We start from the raw sequence: 21869 nt of genomic DNA on the forward strand, positions 1-21869 counted from the left end.
ATGTGTTTACATGCCTATGATTCAGCCCACTGGGCCACTGGTTGGAGAACATGGAAGATATAATTCACATAACGTACTTCATTGGCTCTCTTTAAAAAAAAAAAACTTCTTAGTTCTGCATTTATGTATAAACCACATTCACACCATATTGTCCAGACTGCTTTTATGAGCAACCGAGTCATAAAAATATTTTAAAACAAATAAAGTTAAAAATAAAGAGTAGCTAATTAGGGCTAAATATAATGTGTTGTATTGCCTCATCTTCTGACACTAACCAGCTAACCCTTCTCCTCCAGTCAAGAAGTAGGGAAATGTAGGATCCAGCACTTCTTGGAGCTCTGCTGCTAAAAAAAAGCCTGCTCCAATATCAGTTCTCTTTTCTTTTATCTGTGGCTTTTTAGTTCCGCAACTTTACGGATGCGGCACAGTGACAATTTAATAATCCTAAAAAATGTGTCTATTTAAACAACTCAATGGTTGTTTACTATCATGCTGGTAATTATGACCTTTATTGTTGATCAACCATAAAAAGAAGTGCCTATACATTTACCTGTTATACAATCTTGTGTGTGTGTGTGCGTGTTTGTGCGTGTGTGTTTGTGTTTGTGCGTCTGTGTGTGTGTGTGTTAGTGTTTGTGCGTGTGTGTGTTTGTGTTTGTGCGTCTGTGTGTGTGTGTGTGTTTGTGTTTGTGCGTCTGTGTGTGTGCGTGTGTGTGCTTGTGTTTGACACACGTTGTGTGTGTGTGTGTGTGTGTGTGTGTGTGCGTGTGTTTGACACACGTTGTGTGTGTGTGTGCGTGCGTGTGTGTTTGTGCGTGTGTGCGTGTGTTTGACACGTGTGTGTGTGTGTGTGTGTGTGTGTCGAAGGGGAGGGGTTGAGAAACGAAGGGGCGATGTGCGCCCCGCCGTCAGTGAGCATCTCGTTCAGCAGCCGATGAGGAGGAGGAGGAGGCAGCGGCGGGCCTTTATCTCGATGTCACACCGGCGGCGTTTCCTCCATCCGATGTGAACGCACACCCCGGGCCGGTTTTCCTGCACGTTCATGTGTCATCTGGCGGCGGTCCGTCCTGACAATGCGTCCCGCTCCTCTCGGCGCGGCGCGCTGCTGCCGCCTGTGGCTGTGTCTCGTGCTCCTCCGCCGCTGCGCCGAGGCTGCAGACTCCGTGGAGGAGGAGGAGGATGGTGATGGTGAGGGTGAGTCTGACTGAAATCGGATGATCGGATATACTGTATGTCACCGTGCAGCAGCTACGCCGAGATTGCCCTGCATGTGTACTGTATGTGTCCACAACCTCAGACGGTTATGGGTCTGTATCTCCAAGGGTTTGTTTGTCATCATTTGGGCGAGCGGAAGACAAACTGAAGGATTCACTTCATTTTTTTTTTGATTTTATTATTTGATAAACGTGAGGGATTACATTATATTTCAAAAAGGTCACTGAACTGGGTCCGGACTATTTGTTTTTCCCTCAGGATTCAGTCAGCAGGACTCACTGAAGAGGATCCTCCAACATGTACAGAGTTATGAGATCACTTATCCCATATGGCTGCATCCTCACAGAAACGGGAGTTCTGGCAACAGAGCGGTGAGTCCTCCCACTTGGGAAATGCTTAGAGACACACAAGACACATATTTAAATCTTGATACAGCTCTGATTTATTGATATCCATAACTTTTCTTTTCTTGATCTTTCCCTGCAGCATCCTGCGGAGACACAGGTTCTGATCGCAGCCGAGGGCCAGGAGCTCAGACTACACCTGGAGAAAAACCAGTGAGTGATTCATTCTATTTGATATATTATAATGTATCATTATGTGCAGTGTTTGAGGATGAGAGGAGTTTTAAATGTCTGGCAACTTCTGGTGCATATAAGAGGAGCACCGCTTCACAGGGATGTGTTTAAAAAAAAATACAAATACTTACCTCTACAAAATGATCTCCTTGTGATTAAATCAAGTCGGAGCATTAAGGTGTGTATCTGTAGACATCTACAAGACGCCCCAGCTCCATCGATTTGACCAGATGGTAGCAGTCACAGAGACATATTTATAAGGTCAAAGCCCCTGTGGGTGCAGAGAGGGAGGGGATGAAGGGAGGGAAGGAGCATGATGGTTTTTGGACGACAGCGGGTTGACACCCGATCTGTGTGCCCTGGGCAAACAGGAAGTAAGATTGAGCCCCTGCACCTAACATCCTGTGATCCGATGGAGCCGTTCCTGTCCAGTAACAATGGCACGGTGATAGGAAGTGAGCAGAGTATCTCGGAGTTTAATGGACAGTGCGACCGCTGGGTGGGAGAGCAGGCAGCTCGAGGCCTGCGACGGCTCTTTGCCATGTCAGTGGTGACAACAGAGCTGCGGTTTTATCGCTCCTGGATCGGAGCCAGCGCACAAGTGGAACAGGAAGCCGCTCTGGGCTTTGGAAATAAAGTCCTTCTTTTTTGCCATCACATGTATGCTCGCCCGCTCTGTCAGTCACTCAGTCACAGACTGCGCACACACATTAACAAACCATGACTCCGCTGTGTCTGACCGGCCGTCCCCTGAGGGATCTGCCCTCCCCAGCAGGTGGTCACACTGTTAGATTCCCCCCTGGCTCAGGAATTTTTCATCAATCACACACAGTGTCTGTCTCCGCCTGAGAGGAACAGGGACCAGGAATGAATGGCAGACGGTTCGAGATAGATTTCATGAAACCTTTGCAGTCGTTTGTGTCCCTCAAACGGAAGTAGAGATGGTGTTGAGTGATAAGAAATAATCATGAATGATTGGAAGGAAGAGGGAAATACAATGCAGCGGAGGGGGGGGGGGGGTTCTTTATCGAGTACATTTTGAAACCGTTTTTGTACAACTTCTCAACCGTTTCCTGCCACAGGAAAGCTGTGAACATCATTTCTTCATACTTTGTGCATTGCAGTGCAATGGTGTGAAAAATGTCCAATGTATTTTGAAAAAGCGAACAGCAGTATTGTTTTTGGTAATGAAGCATATGAGGTAAAGTGAGGTATTTCGAGGTAAAACAGACTCTTGTTAACGAAACACATCACGAGTATTGATTCATTAATGTGCCGCATCCGAGAGCTTTATTGACCTGGACAATCACATAAATACTAAACACTCTTTAGTCTTCATGCATGGCACGATTCACTTAAACACTGTACACACATTATTCGGAGTGGAGAGGGAGGGGTGTGTATTTCTTTGTTGTTTTCAGTTAAATTATTCCATGTGCACCATAAAAATGATTCTTCCGCAAACGTACAAATAGTTTCAAATAGTAATAAGCTTTCTCAACAAAGATACGATGTGCTGAATACAATAACGTTAAAAAACAGTAGTTAAGTGAAAGTGTTTTTAAGTATAACATAAGCACCAATAAAGATCGAATTACAACACTTAATTCAATGAGAATAAAGGTCACCTGACATTTTTTTTTAAATTAAAACAAGGAACACCTCAAATTCTATATACACCTTAAGTATTATGAATATATGTATTTTTTTTTTCTTAATTGATGGTACCAACTTGGCACTGTCATATCAGAGAGGATCCATTTAAAATCTTGGAAAAAATGACCCAAAAATGTTCGGCCCCCATCCCCACTTAATCATATCTGCACATCCCCTTGTGACACAGTTTTGCAGCATTCAAAGAAAGCGCTTGCTGGTTCTGTTTGTTGACCTTTTCATACAGTCTGAGGTTTGCCTCCTCACCCCGTCTCTCACCCATGTTTCCCCTCTGTCCCGGCTCAAACGGAGATTCCCATTCTGTGTTTTCGGTCTGTCCTCCGTTGACCTCGTGCGGAGACACGTCTGTCTATGGGAGACCAAGGAGAGAAAGCAATTACTGTCCGTGAAGATCAATGTCTTGAGTTTGGAAAGGAGCCAGAGAAAAAAAGCTGCCAGTGTCCGTCTCTGCGCCCTGGCTACTTCCCTCGCATCCCCACCGCCCCTGTGACTGTTGCCCTGACAGTCAGCAGATAAGGGAGAACCCAAATAAGCTGTGAGGCGCTTTTGATCTGGTCTCGCTCTTTATCCCCCTGCAGCACTTTACGTCCCCTTTTTTTCCCCTATCCCTCATTTTTTCCCCACCCCGTCTGCTCTTCACTTAATGTATCACTTAATCAAAGCACGGAGAAGGACATAGCTGTGAATTTTGGGTCCCCCCCCCCCCCCGAGTCATGCTTGTAAATGTGCATGTGTCTGTGTGCACATGGGTCTTTTTTTTTTTGCGTTTGTGCGTGCAGCAGTGCGGTCGTCTGTGTGTCTGCCTGAGCTTTTATCTTGATGAAAGGCTCTGGTGCGCCCACAGAGGGTTTATTTGGTTTAGAGCCAGGCAGAGGCTACAGAGTGCTGACTCAGGGACAAGGAAAAAGGGGGATGGAAAAACAGAGAGTGAGAGGAGGAAACGGTGGGAGAAAGTGAATGATGGACCGGAGGAGAATGGGTTGAGGTGAGGAAAGTCATGGAAAAAAGGGGCAAGTGACGACAGTCGGGGTCAGTTTGGTGTGGGTCAGGTTCACATATGAATCGTGTGGATATTCTTGCTTCCTCCTCTGCGTGACTTTCGCTGTCCTTCTGTTTAACGCCCTTCCTGCACTCCCATCTTAAGTGCATGAACCAAAAATTAAGCACTCCCGGGGGAAATGTATCATTGTTTCGCCTCTCCTCTTCTCTCCTCTCCTCTCCTCTCCTCTTCTCTCCTCTCCTCTCCTCTCCTCTCCTCTTCTCTCCTCTCCTCTCCTCTCCTCTCCTCTTCTCTCCTCTCCTCTCCTCTCCTCTCCTCTTCTCTCCTCTCCTCTCCTCTCCTCTCCTCTCATCTTCTCTCCTCTCCTCTCCTCTCCTCTCCTCTCCTCTCATCTTCTCTCCTCTCCTCTCCTCTCCTCTCCTCATATGTCTTCAACTGTCCAGCCCTAAAAATGAGCACCCTATTTTTTCTCTCATTTGTTTCCTTCCCTCACCTCATTTGATAGTCCCCAGGGCTCTGGCACAAATATACATCATCTCCCACGCGCTCCCTGCAGGTCAGGGTGGGCCACACACACACACACACACACACACACACAAACATCACACTTGTACACACTCAAAGCATCCCGAAAGAACACAAACACGGCTCCAAGCCCAGACCTGATGGATTGCAGGTCTTGGGGGCACAGAGCGAGGGATGCCTTTGCATGTCCTTGTTTCCCTCGTGTCTGTGTTTAGTCTCACAGTGGTGCGGTCCAGTCTGTTTGGATGTCTTAATCTAGGCCCCCGTGTTAGTGTGTGTGTTGGGGAAACACTCTCACACACACAGAGGGCTTCGCACAACAGAACATTGGCCTCCCTGTGCAATAAAAAGCCCCTTAATCATCCGTTGCTGAGTGGTGCTTTGACTTTGCGTCAGCCATCGCCCTCCCTCCCTCTCATGTGCGGTGATGTCATCTGATACTATGAGAGAATGCGACCCACTGACCCTAATGCATTACCCCACATCTACTTCTCCTTTCTCCCCGCTTCGCTATCTCCCAGAGTACATTAGCATTACTCCCCCACCCGGTCCGTCTCCTCCTGCGGCTGAACCGAGTCTTTGTCTCAGTCTCGCTGTCAGACTGTCGTGATTCAGCCACTATTCCGCTGCTCAATCACCACATCTGTCTGGATGCTGGAGGACATCCAAACTCCGTGGAGTGCTCCCGCCATCCCGTAGAGGTTTTCACAGTCTTGATTTGAAAGCACTCACGGTATTTAACACAAAACAATTAGGCATAAGGGGTTGGGGTATGCCAAGAGTTTTATACTGGTTGACTCAAGGCTTGGTAATAAAATTAGCATACAGTTACGAGGTTTATGCGACATGTTATTGGTCCAGAGAAGAGTTCAAGGTAGACTTGGAAATCAGAGACGGATGTAAAAATAAGCAGCTCAAACAATTAGCTGAATTGTTTCAGTCATTTTTTTAAGCAAAAATCCCAAATAATTGCTCATTCCCGCTTCTGAAATGTTATGATGTGCTGCCTGTCTTTGACAGATGACGGATAATCTCTGGGTTTTGAAGGCGTCACGTCGGGGGAATTGTGATAGGCATTTTATTTTTTCATTTTGCATAATACACGCTCAAACTCTTCTCGTAGTCAGCCATTCACACCCAAATCCAGCTGTCGTTTGATACAGTATTGGGCTCGATCATCCTGCATTCGTAAGCCCCCTGAAGTGTACAACAACTGTTTTTCCATTTCATCAGGTTAAACCCAGTGATGCATTTGTGGTACGGGTCGGCTTTACAATACAGAAACAAAGACTTCGGTAATTTTGCAGAATACGACATATGAAATGTTTTACCAACTGAAGACAATGATAAGGTTAGGGTTAGTTCTTGATGTGTGTGATTGTTTTGGTTGTTTCTTAAAGCCAGATCATAATGCATTATCACACCTTTTATTTGATTCCTTACCAGTTAAATGACATTTGATACAGCTGCAATCGCTGTGGCCTTATGAAGTCTAAGTTAACCTTTCAGTGGAACAGTCAGTAACCATTGCGTGCAAATACATAGTGAGGTCTAAACTTTTCACTGGAATTCATGGAGACATGAAGACATTGAAAACGAAGCTGGTTTTATCCTTTAAGTGGTGGCTATAGCTTTGTTGATGGCGTGTTGTGTCACATAGTGGAAGGTCATATGGCCTTTCAGTCTACTCGTATACACACGATATTGTCCCAGAGGACTAGAGAAGGCTCATAAGTCAGCAGGGTTTGGCTCAGAGACGCAGCTGCTGACTCGCATGTGATGAAGGAGAGAGACGTGGAGAAAAGGAGTCATTATGTGTTTCCTCACGGAAGAAGTGGTTGTCTTTCCTGTGCAACGACGGCGGAAGCAGCGGAGTAAAGCTCAGTCCATCATCAGACCGACGTCCGGACATTAATTCTGACTGTTAGGGCGACGGGGGACGGTCACACCGAGGAGAGGAGGGCAGGGTGGGAACATGTGAAGCGGGATAACTATTGTAGAGGAGGGACAGATACAAATGAGGTTAAAGGGTCGGATCACAACACAGCGCGCGTTACCCCGTTTCAGGGGTGACATCAGCCGGATACATTATCACTGAGCAATCATTTTTAAGTCTTCTCTTAGCCGCCGGCTTGTGTGCGTGCAGTGTCTCTCAGAGTGGTGATCTGTTAAAGGATGAAGCAGCCGTCTTCTGTCTCTGACTTGCTTTGTTGCTGATTGCATCAACAGCCATTCATTGTCTCAAGAGGCTTGTCTCCTCCGGGGCATCTGAGGGGCATTTAGGGAGGACAAAAGAAAAATCCCCAGCTTCCCTCCATTTGTCTTCATCATCCTTTTTAAAGAAGTCATATGACGATCTAGGAAGAGCTCTTAATTGCTCTCTTGCTGAGAGTTAGATGAGAAGATTGATGCCACTCTCAAGTCTGTGTGCTAAATTTGAGGCTAGAGCCTGCAGCTGGTAAGCTGAGCTCAGCATAAAAAAGAACTGAAGACAGGGGAAAGATCCAGCCTCATCTTCATCACACGGATGAAGCTCATTACCTGACACGTTATGTTGTGTTCGTTTAGTCATAACAAAAAGGTTGTAGAGTCATTTCCGACTCACAAACTAAAAGAAATGATCAGTTTCAGTTTTATTCTTTGTGTGTGGCTTCATATTGACTGTACAGACCTGATTATCAGATCTACTCTTTCAACCAACATCAGCAGGTTCAACATGCGACGGAATCGACTGCAGACGGTCCGTTTGAGGGATCTGAGGGTAGACGGCGGGAGGAGAGACGAGAGGAGATTTAGGAGACACGGAGCGAAAGGAAACCAGCTGTGGGGGAAACGGAGTTAATGAATGAAAAACAGGACGAATGGATTGAAGCAGAATTGGAATGAGAGAGAGAGACAGGAAAACAAGCATCTGCTCGAGATGTAAATACTGGGGCCGGCAGGGTTGTGACAGAAACAGCCTGAGAGTCCAAAGACACCCACCCAATCTCTCTCACACACACACACACACACACACACACACACGCAGAATAATACGTTTTGCCACACAAAACTAATGTTTCTCATGACATGTGCATGTTTAACTGATCATCAGCATCCCTCCTTGCAGCCCGTATTCTAAACTAACGGAGAAATTCCAGTGATCAAGAAAAAACTGGAGGATATTTTAAAATAATAGTTCTGTCAAACAAGTGCAGCCAAGACAAATGAAACCCTCACAGCAGACGCATGTTACCGTCTCCTCCTTCAACTCTCCAGAATGCTAAAAGGGGCGTCTGGGAAAGGTATATCAGGATTTCGTAAGAGCCGAAACACTTTCCCACATTCTCCTCTTTTTTTTTTTTTTGCGTATCTCGGAGAGGATCTAAATCTTTAAAGCTGTCTGCTTTTCTTGAGCGTCTCTGTCAGAATGAATGTTTCATGAGCTGTGGGCTGCAGGAGAGAATCCGTCTTCTTCTACCCCCCCTCTGTTTTCTTGCACCTTCTGCACCGTGCATTACTCACCATTGCTGCCATATTGTTGCTGTTTCAGGAGATTTGATGTCTGACTATACTACATATATTGTCTTGCAAATTGTCCCTGAGTTTGTGCCGTCATTCACCAGGCAGCTGTTGGCCCGTGGATATCAGGAAATATGGTACACTCCTGATGGAGCCCGCAAGTCCTCCTCTCCTGCCAACACTGTAAGTCTGTGAGACAGTTTGATGTTCTGAAACTGCAGAAGGGAGATGTAAATTGTAGAAGAGAGATAAACTTCAGTGCGGCTGATCAAATACAATGGTACGGACATAAATCGTCACCTTTTCTGCTCATATAACAAGCTCCTCTGGTTGAATCGCAGCCTCTCTTAACTCTGTATAACCTTACTTCCCCACAACGAGAGGTGTGTGTGTGTTGAGCTCTGATTGTTTCTGTCTCCCAGGGACACTGTTTCTACCACGGGGCGGTCCGGGGCTTCGAAGGTTCCAGCGTTGCTGTTAGCACATGCTCCGGACTCAGGTAAGTGAAACACCAGCCGGGGGCTGCATTCATAAAGTTTTCTAATATTCAGAGTTGGTCCCAGTGGTGAAAGTCATTTCCCAGATTCTATGAAGTCCCCCCATGAGAATAAAATCCCTCCATCAATTAAAACAGGCTATTCATGGAGACAGCTTCAAGTGTAAAGAGGAGGGAAGAAGACTTTTCTGTGGCCTCAGTTTCTTCAGGAAATGAGTAACATGTGCGAGACCTGAAGACAATATGTTTTTGCAGAACCAATGACAGGAAGTCAGATGGTACAGACTTGATTGTGCAGTGATAAAGTTTGCGACGGATCTTGTTTGTGCACCCAGCGACTGTATATGAAGAGGGATAATGCAGCTACACCTCCTCCCACTGAACTAAATAGAAGCCATACTATGCTGGATGTGGTTGTTGTCATTTTGCACTGTTGCTGCCATTTGGAACCACCTGGCATCACTTTTGGGGAGCTGTCATATCATCCATCTTTGATTCATTTATTGCACCGCTCACTAATTGGCGGTAATTTTGCAGCCTCAGTTCAGTTATGGCAGAAAGCTGAACTGTACCGAACCATTTGTTTACACACACGCGAAAAACACAGGGTGATATAAAAAGGAAAATGTCAGATTAATGTCTATAAAATAAATCTTCAGCTTTTTAGGACAGCTCAGATATAACAATTTGGTCATTTGTCAGACAAAATGTTACTTAAAGAATTTACTTAATTTTTGTAGTATCATAAGGTCTCACTTTGAAATAAGTTTAAAGGTCTATTAGTGTAGATCCAGCAGGACAGCAGCAACAAGTTCAACCATCATCGTCAATCCAGTTTTAAAGTATTCCTAGTTTATACGGGTGTAGTATTGTTTTTGTGCACGATTTTGTAGATGAAGAGAAGTAGGGCTGCAACTAACGATTCTTTTCATGAATGAATCTGTTGATTATTTTCCGTTGATTAATTGATTAGTTGTTTGGTCCATAAAAAGGGAAAAAAATGTTAGTCGTGTTTCCCAAAACTCCAAGAGGATGTTTTGTTTTGTCCACGCACCAAAGATACCTAGTTTAATGTCGTAGAGGAAGCAAAGACACCAGAAAATATTCATATTAAAGAAGCTGAAATCAGTGAAGTTTGGCGATTAATTTAGTAATCGATTACTAATCGATTAATTGATTAACTGTTGCGGTTCTAAAAAGAAGCCTGCAGAACCCCTTGTAACACCATGGCTGAATAGATAAAGTGACAGGAAACAGTTGTTGTGCGCAGTGTCTTGTGTAGTCCAGTAGGTCAGTAGGTCATTGGCTCCAGAGTTGGTTCACTGAGTACAGCTCGGTGTGGAGATCCTGCGGTTTTTCCTGGTGTCGCTCCAGAGCGGCTGACACTTCCTGCGAGAGACACTTACAGAGGAGGAGCTGGCGAGCACTGACAGAAATCGTAGCCATATGTCTGTTTTTGCGGGTTCATCGCTCTTCATCTGGAGGACAAGTGGATTAATATGTCTTTTCGCTGATGCAGATTCCCTGGAGGAATGCAAACACAGCACAGTGGGACACTGACATGTGGGCGTCTGACCTCTCCAGATGTGGCTCACAGCTGTTTGACCCGCCGCTGTGTGCAGGCTCATGTGTTTGTGTTTAGGCGTCTGCACTCGTGAGGGGATTTGGTCAAGAAGGATTGTGTATCGCTTGTTCTGTCCCAGCGGATCTTCATTTATATACACCAGTAAATCACCTGAGACACACGCGCTCCTCTGCTCCACCCTCCACCCATCCATAAAATCACCACAGCCAAATAAAAAACATATTCTGATCCGTCATGCAACCATATGGTTTCCCCCACGCTTCGGATTGAAAACGTAATTAAAATGACTGGAAATTTGTAACTTTTAAAGGACCGGTTATAAATGTTTACAAGAGAAATAAAGTTTTTCGCAGGATGCCACAACATGCTCAGTGAATTTCAGCAACATCATTGATCGACATTGATTTGCCCGAGCTATGTTTGGATGTAGCCATCAACGGTGCCTTTTCTTTTCCCCCAGAGGACTTATTTCTCTGAACGCAAGCGTCAGCTACCTGATAGAGCCTCTTCCTGCTTCCACGGATGCTCAGCGGCACGCTGTGTTCAGAGCCGAGCGTCTCCATCTACCCGGGGGTAGCTGCCTGCATCACCATGGCAACATGGGCCAGGAGGAGCAGCTTGATGAATTCATCCATGGAATGATGTCACCGCGGAGCGTGAGGGTGAGTTCGGACGGGACGACCAGCGACCATCCTCCCGTGCACATATCATGACAATATGTTCAGCAGTTCTTCATCGAACTGTCTCCACTTTCAGGAAAAAAGGGACCTGAGTAAAAACATGAAGTACGTCGAGCTGCTGATCGTGGCAGACAAGGCCGAGGTGAGGACACATTTGTGAATATGCTCATATTTGGTTCCTCTGTATCAGAAAGGGTATTTTATCAAACCCTTTAACGTGGGAGTAGATTAACATCAGTCTGTTTAGTGGTAGACATAATAAATAGATGGGATGCATAAAAAAAAAGCTCTGATTCATTTCCTGTTTGTTATTGGTGAGTGTGAAAAGTTCCTTTTATGGTCTGTGAAGCTGTGAAAATGGGTGTGGGTGTGTGTGGGAGGGTGTGTCTGTTTCAATAAACCATGCGGTTTTAAATATCTTTGACAGTTTGAGAAGCATGGGAGTAGTCTCGAGAAGACCAAAGTGAAACTACTGGAAGCTGCTAACTTGGTCGACAAGGTAACGTCTGATGTGAGGCGAGAAAACCACAACTGCAATTTAGATATGACGAGTAACATTCTGTCTGTCACTGTTGCCGTGTCCCCCCACACTCCCTGCAGTACTACAAGGCTTTGAACATCCGAGTGGCATTAATCGGTCTGGAGGTGTGGACCAGCCAGGACTTGATCAGCGTGTCGGATAACCCGCACAGCACTCTGGCTGCGTTCCTGTCCTGGAGACGCAAACAGCTCCGTGTGCTCCCCAACGACAACGCTCAGCTCATCACGTCAGTGTCTCTCACTTCAACCACTTGCCTTCCTATTATCTTCCCCTTCGCCAACACTAGTGTCTCCCTCTGAACCCCCTGTCCCACATCTCTGACTTGATTTTGTGACTGTGTGACAAAATAACCATCACCAGTTGTATCCCAGTGGGCTGTTGTCCAGTGGGAACTAATCATCTGTAGTGTTTCTGTCTCCAGGGGGAAATCATTCCAGGGCACCACCATTGGGCTGGCACCTCTCAAAGCCATGTGCTCCGACTACCAGTCTGGTGGCGTGAACACGGTGAGAGTCCCAACCAACAGTAACCCACTGCCCATCAGGAGACATCATTATTATTTTCTTACCAACTTGCCGCAACTTGACAAAAAAAATACATCCTGATTATTTTATTCAGATCTTCATTCTTTTATGTCATGGAACTCCAGCGTGTGTCAAGTGGCGCTGACTTGATGATATTGATCTTCATGTGATCTTTGAGAGTCACCTCTGCCTCTTCTCTTAAAAAAGGACCACTCAGAGTCAGCGGTGGGCGTCGCCGCCACCATGGCGCACGAGATGGGTCACAACTTCGGCATGAGCCATGACAGTGCAGGCTGCTGTCAGGCGAGAGCAGAAGACGGGGGCTGCATCATGGCTGCTGCCACGGGGTATGGTCCTGAAGGCAGAAGAACAAAAGATGGGATTTTAAAAATGTTTGATTTAATCAAAGTGTTGTCTGTGCTTATTTGTATACTGAATTTGTGCTTCTTCCGTGGCACAGGCACCCGTTTCCCCGCGTGTTTAATGGCTGCAACGAGAAGGAGCTAAAGAGCTACCTGAGCTCCGGGGGAGGGAAGTGTCTCTTCAACCTGCCCAACACCAGAGCCATGTATGGAGGGCAGCGCTGCGGCAACGGCTACCTGGAGGACGGAGAAGAATGTGACTGTGGAGAGGAAGAGGTGTGTGTGTGTGTGTGTGTGTGTGTGTGTGTGTGTGTGACATGTCTCTGGACTGTAGAGGTATTTATTCATCTTGTAAGTTTTTGCCAGGACTCACGACCCACTCTTTTGTGTAGGAGTGCACCAGTCCCTGCTGTAATGCCAGCAACTGCACTCTGAAAGCCGGAGCTGAGTGCGCCCACGGCATCTGCTGTGATAACTGCAAGGTATTAACAATGAATGAACACTGGAACTCCTTAACTCTACAATAAATTGTTGTTATGGTGTTTCCTAAAAGTCCTCCTCTCCTCTTCATCGCACCGTCTAGTTGAAGAGCCCCGGTGTGCTGTGCCGCGCTCCCTCGGGAGCCTGCGACCTGCCAGAGTACTGCGACGGGAAGGCAGAGTCTTGTCCCGCTAATTTCTATTTGGTGGACGGAACAACATGTGCAGGCCGCCAGGCCTACTGCTACACGGGCATGTGTCTGACCCTGGAGCAGCAGTGTCTGTCCCTGTGGGGACGAGGTTGGTCATTTCTTTGGTTCTAAAAGACATTTACCCTTCATTTTTGAGCAAATGTATGAAGGTAGCATCTACAACACCTAACTAATGTTGTCTAATACTCCGTCTTACCCCCATTTATATAGGACATAGTTTATAATAATACACCTTTTTTTTGCAGGAAACATCCTGTCATGACATAATAGGGGAAGCACAGGTCACTGTCACACTGTCACGCTAAATAGAACAAAGCCATTGTTAAAATTATTATTTGCACTTGTACTTTTCCGACTATAACACGTCAACATGAAGGGTGTGGACATGAATTGTTTGTTCGAAGAGGTAAAAGATTAAATCAGATTGTTGGTATGTAATACTGACATGAATTGACTTTTATTTTGAGCTGAGATTGATACATTTTTGTAAAAGGAGAATATGAGCCTATCTGCTCTTAAAAAAAATCTCTTCATCTTCAATCTTTATCTTAATCTTCATCATGCTTGGTGCAACGGTATGAGATTAAAGAGATTAAATGTAGTTTAACTCGTTTAACTTACTTTGACCATCAGATAGTCTCTCGTTGTATCTTTAAAGCAGCTTATCATCCAGTTCACGCTAAAGGCGGAGAGGCTGGATAGTGTTAGAGATGAGCCCTCAGTGGGTCCAAGGATCAGGGATTGTTATTGGACGATGTCCATATTCATGTTGTGACACAGCCTCCCTGGAGAGCCTTTGTAGTACCACAGGAGCCACACAGAACAGTAAGGGATGCCATCTGGTCTCCATCAGGTGGTCGCATACAACACACTGTGCACAAATTTGTTTGGTGTGTGTGTGTGTGTGTGTGTGTGTCTAGCAATATTAATATGATTCTGTGCATTTTCTTTCTCCCTGCCCACAGATGGCCGTCCGGCCCCTGACCTGTGTTTCAAGAAGGTCAACGAAGCAGGGGACATGTACGGGAACTGTGGCAAAGATCAGCTTGGGAAATACAGGAGCTGTAAGGACAGGTGAAGATTAAAATATGCAGTAAACGGTTTCGCACAAACACTTCACGCTTCCTTTGATTGAAGAAGTGCCTCTAAATTTTTCTAATAATCAAAACTTGACCGTCTTGTGATCTCTTATATGTTGAACATTGATGATCAGTCTCAGCAAAGTCTTTATTTCCAGCAGGGATGCCAAATGTGGGAAGATCCAGTGTTTAACTTCGGCTTCGAAGCCCATTGAGAACAACGCAGTTTGCATAGAAACCACGGTCACTGTGGGCAACAAGAGGATCCAGTGTATGGGAACACATGTGTACAAGCATGGGGCCGAGGAGGTACAGGGTGACACCCTGGACCCGGGCCTGGTCATGACGGGCACCAAGTGTGACGACGACTCGGTGAGATTCATACGTGCATGGTGACGTAGAGCAGGCTCTCAAACTCTTTTTGAGATTTTTGTGTTTCTTTTAACTACCAGACGAGCACTTGCTGACATTGTGGCCCCAGTGTCTGGGATTTTCCTAAAGTAAAGTTCTCTCTGACTTTCTTCGTCACACCTCTTTCAACAGATTTGCTTTAATGGAGAGTGCCGCAATGCATCATTCCTCCGAGCTGATGAGTGCAATGCCAAGTGCCACGGACACGGGGTGAGTTTCATTGTGTGCGTGTGGTGGATATCCTGGGAGTGTTGGAGAGGGTTTGGCTGCCAGCCCGCCATTGCTGGAAATGGCAGCCTTGGCAGTGTTACAACATTTGGACCCCTTCACTTAACTAAATTGTAAAAACGCGGCGATGTAAAAAAAAAATGCAGAATTCACTGAAAGCATCCAAAGGACACAGGATGGTCGGTGTCTCTGTTCGGTCTTAATCTACAAGTAAATGTAGCTGTCAGATAAATGTAGTGCAGTAAAAAAAGTGGAATGTTTTCCTTTTTATACTTGAATACAAGTCACCGTGATGAATTCGGACACTTATCTTAATGGGTGATGCGTTTTCTCCCCAGCTGTGTAACAACAACCATAACTGCCACTGTGACCCGGGCTGGGCTCCTCCGCTGTGTGACCAGACGGGCTCAGGTGGGAGTGTGGACAGTGGACCCGTCATCAGCCACAGTGAGACTCTTCACAACAACAATATGAGCGTATATTTCTTTGAAACGATTCTACTTCCTCACTCCTACCTCGTCTACTCCATATTCTTCCAGGCAATCTCCTTCCAGTCCTGCTGGTCCTCCCTCTGGTTCTCTTTGTGCTTTTGGCTGCTGTTGGACTCTGGTGCTGCTACAGGCATAAGCTCCGCCCACTGAAAACTTCAGCTCCGCCTCCGGTTCCAACGTGTGTAGAACAGAAGTGTTCATAATTATCACTTTTATTTCAGGCTTCACCGGGTCATACATGTGCAATGCCCCGTCGTGAATTGTCTCACCTTGTGGGAGAACATGTGAAGAGCGAAGAATTGCCGCCAAAGTGACGCCAAAATGTTCTGGGTAGAGGGATAAAACATGGTCGTCAGTAGGGGAAAAAAGAACATTTGTGGTTGGAGGAAAACCACTTCCAGACTCAAGTTCAAATCTTCTGATGAGGATGTTGTGATATGATTTGTGAAGGGGGACAATCACCTGAGTCAGCATTTGTCTCTCTAACAAGCACAGTCTGTCTGAAAACCTCACCGGAATTTCTCTCATGTATGTGATTATCTTTCAGAGCTACCAAGAGTTAAAGTTTGGTTATATGCAAGAAGTTTTCAAATAGTCCGGAACGCAACCAGAGGATAGTGACATATTAATTGTAGCGAGTAACCGGGGGTGATGGCATCTAATGTGCTGTGGATGAATTTAAGGGGACTTAATATCCACAGATGGAGATGAGCATTCAAGATGAGACGGAATCTCCATGAGTTTGTTTAATAATTCAGTTTAATATAAATACATTTAGATTACAAGCAGCTTGATGACAATTTCATCTTGTGTTTTTTGTTTCTTCCAGCTGTTCAGTCCCGGTGGAGAGCAGACCTTTGCATGCTGACGGCCATGTGAACGGCCACACCAACCCCACGTTCTTGCTGAAGAAACAGCAGTCAGAGCTCCTGGTAAAGTAGCCCGTGACGACCCAAACAGCTAAGTGTTCCCCCTTTTGTATTTGATTACTAGAATAAACCAATTCTCCCAAACAGGTGAAGTCGTCGACCTCGAGTCCGTCTTCCTCCACGCGTCCCAGACACGCTATTGTGCGTCCGGCAGTGAAGCCTCCTCTCGTACCTTTTCGGTTTGCTGCGGAGCAGAAACAGCAGACGCCTGAGCCTCAGGTCCAACCCGTGTCTTCTCCTGAGAGACGTTGCTCTCCTCAGGCTCGCACTCCCCCTCCTCTTAGATCTGCGCTGCTGCCCAAGCAGAGACAAACCTGGGCTCCTCCGCCACCTGCAGGACCCCCACCTTTACCTTCCCAGGACCCTAAAAGTCGCTCACGGCCTTCGGCGGTACCCAAACCCCGACCGGACCCTCCTAACAGACCTCCACCACCTTGTCCTGTCAACAGACCATCAGTGGTGACATTTTTTTGTGTATATTTTTATCAAAGTAAAGCCATATGCAAACATTTATTCAGTGAACTAAACATGAAGTGTCTGACTTTTTGTAGGAACAACAACATGTGAAAGGCGTGCAGGTCACCTCTGCTTTGGCTCCATCTGCTGGACAGAAAAAGACAAACAGGTTAATTATCTGGTGTCTTCTTTTTTTTCTAAAGTCAATCAATGCAACAAAAAAAACCTTGCTAACTTTGTAACTTGTGTTTTGTTCTTTTTTAGATCCTAAACTAAGATCTCAGGGAGACATCGGGGTCCACCACGTCCGTGCAGTGATGGACTGCCTCAGTCTTTTCAGCGACTGGCCAGGACAATGTGGCACGCTGTGCATTACAGTATATTTATATGATGTGAAATGAGGGAAAATGGTAGAATTACAAGTTATAAAACTTGTCATAACGAGTATGTTTTCAGTATCCACAGCCTTTTTTTAAATTTTATTTTTGTTACTTGTGACTATTGTCCCTGACGTTACTGGAAATGTGAAATTGTTCCCTGCGCGTGAGCAGTGTCGAAAACACTGCGCCAGTAGGGTTCATCTCTCTAAAGCAAAGAAAAATGAATGTTTACAGTGTAGCCTACGTATTAAAACACGATGTCTCTCAAAGAGCACCTGCTGTAAGGGGATATCTTATATTAAGAAAAGATGCCACGAGCGAAGTGCTTCCGCTTCTTATGTGTGAAAATGGGGACAGGTGAAAGTCCTACACGCATGCTGTATGTGTATGCTTCTGCTGAGAGACACACGGTCTGATGTAAAATGCTAGAGGCTTGTCAGGTTGTTTTTTTTTGTAATTTTGGTTTGAATGATTGTGTATTGCTGTGAAGTTGCACTTTGAGCAATCTTTTTACTATTAAATACCCCTGAGGGCATTTTAAGAACCACTCACGGTCACTTTTCAAGCCTACAGGAGGTATCCGTAGGTATCACTAAGATGACCGTCGGTACCCTGGTTAACTTTTTATTTCTTACTTCTGTCACTGTTAGTCAGTGATGAAGTTGCCTTTGACCAAAGCAACATTTAAAAAAAAAAAAGAATTATATATAAGGAGCAGACACGAGCCATAGTTTTATGAACATGTAATCAGTTAAAAATTGGCAAACTTGCTCCATGAAGTTGAACAATTGAATGAGTTTCTCCCAAAGATTTTACTGAAACTGTTTAGTGGGAGTTCCCTCGTGACCAAAATACTATGTGTGAGTGAGCAAGACTATGTGACGTGACCTAAGCGATAACTCTGGCATTATTTTTAGGTACTGTTGAAAACAGTGGTTCCTTTGACTGCTCATGAGATGACCTTGTTCTATCTGTGAGACGGTAAATAGAGTCTGTCGGCTGCCATGTTTTACCTTCTTATCAGACCTATGCAAACTCAGGCCCCCCGAGCAACACTGTGTCTTCAACTGGAATTTACATGAACACATGGACAATTAAAAATCTAATGTCATTTATTTGGTTTGGTTTTCATCATTGAAATGGAATAATTGGTGGGAGTGGATGCTGATTCAGGAAGACGGAAACCGTGGATGTCTTAAGCAGTAGTGTTTATTATAAGAGTTAAATATTGAGGAGTCTTCCGGTTCGCTACACAGATCAACTGGTTCACAGTGTTCGGCGGCCCATCGCCGGTCTCTGTAGTATACAGTATTTAGATTAATGCCATCATCTCCCCGCGACTGCGACACCTCGAGAGAGAGACTTCAGCTGCTCTCAGATTGTTTCGGCTCGCCATAGATAAGATGGCCTTGCTTGGTGCCTGAGAAGACTCATCTTAAGAGTTTCTCAGGGAGGATAGACGTAAATTCCTCAACAATCGATACATACAGTATGTGCACAATGAGCCACGCTCAGTAGGAGACTGCTCCACATTGGAGATGATGGACTTTTCCGGCTAAACCGAAAGAGTCCGTGTTTTTCGTTGATGATTCTCTGTGCCGAGATCATTTCTGCAAACGTGTTTGGTTAAAAAAGGGGGTAATTGGGAAACAGAAATGATACCAATGCACTCGATCTTTGAAGTGCTCAGTGTTAACCCTGTGAAATAATGTTTTCATCTTCACTGCAACAGGCCACAGTTTGACTGACAGCAGCCATTCTTCAATATGAATTGACCAGATGTTCTTTTCCCATAATATTTGGGGGAAGGTTTTTTTTATTTGGGTGTGATTCATACGGGGGCCACTTGGGGGCAGCACAATGATCTGGAAACAACGTCGACGCCATGGATGAAGCAAAAGAACAAGAATAAGTTCTTGTCCTACACATCCTTGATTGACACATGGCAAGAGTTGACATGGAGCAACATTCACTTTCACTTGGAGTCCTCTTCGTTGGCCACCTGAAGAATGTAAGTCGGCCATTTACAATCCTTTTTTGTTTTTGTGTCCAGGACAGATCCGACATCTACTCAGGAATAGGATCTGTCCTGCCTGGTGTCTGCTGCTGCACATTTAGACTGAGCCAAAACAGTGAGTGTCCCTCAGCTGAGGGCCCATCTGTGCGAGGCACAACCTCCTTGTTGAAGTCACTTGTTCAGTTGTTAGAATGACTGACGAGACGAGCCCCTACTGTATCTGCTGAACTGACAATACCCCTACAACTACTGTATTAACTGTACTGAACAGTTCTGATCATAAAACTCATCAGCACGTTTCCACTAAACATTTCTCTCAAGCATTTACAGTTCAATGGCAAATGAAACTGGCACATTCCCACTTCCCACTTCCCACATGGAAACTGTGTGTGTGTGTGTGTGTGTGTCAAAGTCGAGTTTAACTGATATTTTGTGCATCAACCTGTTCCCTTCTTTAAACTATCATTGATGTAAAGCCTGAGCAATTCATTGGTTATCGACATACTTTGCACTGATATGAAAAACTTTATTTTACAGAATATGCAATGCAGAAAAGGTGCGTTTATGTTTACCAAAAAAAATCTATCTATTTTCTATATTGTTTTTCCAAGTTCTATATATTTTCTCGCAATCGTGTTTTCTTTTTATTGATAGTTATTTTATAATAACCTTCATGGTAAAACGGTGAAATATCACGACCCAATTACATGTCTTTGCCGTAATGGGTTTGATAACAACGTCTTAGGTGTTATTTCCATTTCTTTTAAAATATATTCATGCCGACCGATATATCAGTATCAGAATTTATTTTTACTCCGCAGTACCAGTATCTTCCCCCAAAAAATCCATATCGCTCGGGGCTCTAATGACATCCGCTCTCAGTGCTGCTGTAAATGCTGAATGGTGTCTGCCCTTTAAATGTCCACATCCTTTACCGAGATGAAAGCTCTCTGATTTATTCTAATCAAAAGATGCTGAATACCAGGGCCAGGCCCCCTGAACCAACCCCCCTCCAACACACACACACACACACACACACACACACACACACACACACACACACACACACACCCTGGCTGACTCTCTGCGGACTAAAGAGCCAGGTGATCTTCTGCAGGCCTGAATGGAGGCGAAGGTGGCTGTGACTCAGCGGGGGGGGGGGGAGGCACTGGCAGGCAAAGGTTTTTGCATGCGGCATAATTGCAGCCGGCCTCTCCTGCTGAGCATAATTAGCGTTTCGCTAGTGTATCACTTCCTGTGGAGTATCATTTATGATGATTGGCTGAGGGATAAAACGAGGGGGTGACCCCCCACTCACCTCCCTCTCGCAGCAGGGGGAGGGGGGGCACAGCCAGTAGGGCAGTGAGGAGAGGATCTCACCTGCTGAAATCTCCCCTGCCTGGTATAATGACCTCATTAAGCCTGGGGTGTTTTTCCACTTAATTGCTGAGCAACCAATTCATAGGAAAGGAACTTCAATGCTTCCTTTCATATCTCCTTTAGCATAGGGTACACTGGAGCTTCCCTTGTGAGAGTAAGGAGACGATTCAATCCTAAGTAGAAGTAGAAGAAGTAGAAGAGTATGAATATGACCCAGAAAAGACGCATGTCGTCATCTCAGTTACTGTTACATATGAAGCATTTACATCTGATGTCACACGGTGGTAAAACACACTGAAACATGCTGATGCGGCCGATGCGCTTTTTGTATTTCATCTTCGGAAATTTGTAGTTTCCGCCGTCGAGTGATGACTTGGATTAGTGAAAGTCGCGTCGGATTCTCTGAGCAGCGCTGTCGGCTTCAGGACATTTTTCACTGAGGCCAAGGAATAGTAGATAGGAAGGACAATTCAACCTCACCCATGGTTCACAGTGCCAACACTATATGTTCCTGCAAGTCCAAAAATGTTCAACATCATCTTTTTTTGGTCTCCATGACAAATTTGTCTTATCTCCAACAAGTCCTCCGACTCATACGACGGACTTTGTCATATATCACAAATACTTTCTTCGCCTCAAAGCATCACGGGCCTTTATTTGCTTATAGCTTTATTCACATGATCCTTATTTCACTCAACGTAGCCATCTAGACAACGCACACATTTGAGTGACAGGAGAAGCGTACCACCCTTTAATCTGACAGTACATTTACATCAGGAACAGAAAATTGCACAAATGTGTGCAGTTATGTCGTGTAGCACCCACGGTGATGCTGCTGGAGTGATGGCTTTTGGGGCCGACCTACAGGATTTCGCATCTAGAAAGGAAGAAAAGCGGGTGCCATCCCCGTGGCAACCTTTATTTGGATCTGGTTACACGCAGCTGATGGACATGTAGTCATGTGGTGTAGTGTTTGCTCACAGATTTGACTGGAGACATTCAAGAGAGACGCAACTTAAGTCGACATGCTCATACACAGGGTAGACAAAATAACCTCAAAAGAAAAAAAAAACACACTTTGATGAAAATGCAGTGACGCAGTTTGGCTTGAGCTTTCTGACGAACG

General features: G+C 45.3%; 1 protein-coding gene and 1 long non-coding RNA gene across 3 annotated transcripts; one reads left to right on the top strand and one right to left on the bottom strand.

Moving 5' to 3' along the window:
• The first annotated feature begins 881 nt into the window (after nucleotides 1-881).
• Nucleotides 882-18461, top strand: adam19b (ADAM metallopeptidase domain 19b). Of its 2 annotated transcripts, none has more exons than XM_047334497.1 (23): nucleotides 882-1194; nucleotides 1474-1586; nucleotides 1702-1772; nucleotides 8598-8676; nucleotides 8916-8992; nucleotides 11035-11236; nucleotides 11331-11396; nucleotides 11682-11753; nucleotides 11855-12021; nucleotides 12217-12301; nucleotides 12527-12666; nucleotides 12780-12957; nucleotides 13074-13163; nucleotides 13265-13460; nucleotides 14338-14446; nucleotides 14610-14823; nucleotides 14995-15072; nucleotides 15429-15537; nucleotides 15630-15759; nucleotides 16411-16513; nucleotides 16598-16969; nucleotides 17062-17135; nucleotides 17231-18461. In XM_047334497.1, the coding sequence occupies exons 1-23, from the start codon at nucleotides 1074-1076 to the stop codon at nucleotides 17235-17237; spliced, it is 2853 nt and encodes a 950-aa protein (XP_047190453.1). In that variant the 5' UTR covers nucleotides 882-1073; the 3' UTR covers nucleotides 17238-18461. The 2 variants fall into 2 exon arrangements, with proteins under 2 accessions (XP_047190453.1, XP_035506080.2); XM_035650187.2 differs by having other exon boundaries at nucleotides 884-1194; nucleotides 14613-14823.
• LOC118319649 lies at nucleotides 3100-8887 on the bottom strand. The gene is made up of 3 exons (XR_004796065.2): nucleotides 8794-8887; nucleotides 8497-8708; nucleotides 3100-3816 (listed from the first exon to the last, which is right to left on the bottom strand). It is a non-coding gene; the product is annotated as an uncharacterized LOC118319649 (long non-coding RNA).
• Nucleotides 18462-21869: the final 3408 nt, after the last annotated feature.

This window comes from Scophthalmus maximus, chromosome 9 (assembly GCF_022379125.1).
Source record: "Scophthalmus maximus strain ysfricsl-2021 chromosome 9, ASM2237912v1, whole genome shotgun sequence".
Classification (NCBI taxonomy): domain Eukaryota; kingdom Metazoa; phylum Chordata; class Actinopteri; order Pleuronectiformes; family Scophthalmidae; genus Scophthalmus; species Scophthalmus maximus.

What these genes read in the sequence shown, in the direction of transcription:
- adam19b (XM_047334497.1), top strand. Translation starts at nt 1,074, where the DNA reads ATGCGTCCCGCTCCTCTCGGCGCGGCGCGCTGCTGCCGCCTGTGGCTG. An exon ending in AGCACATGCTCCGGACTCAG is followed by an intron (nt 8,993 to 11,034) that starts GTAAGTGAAACA and finishes CTTTTCCCCCAG; the next exon opens with AGGACTTATTTCTCTGAACG. An exon ending in TGGACCCGTCATCAGCCACA is followed by an intron (nt 15,538 to 15,629) that starts GTGAGACTCTTC and finishes ATATTCTTCCAG; the next exon opens with GCAATCTCCTTCCAGTCCTG.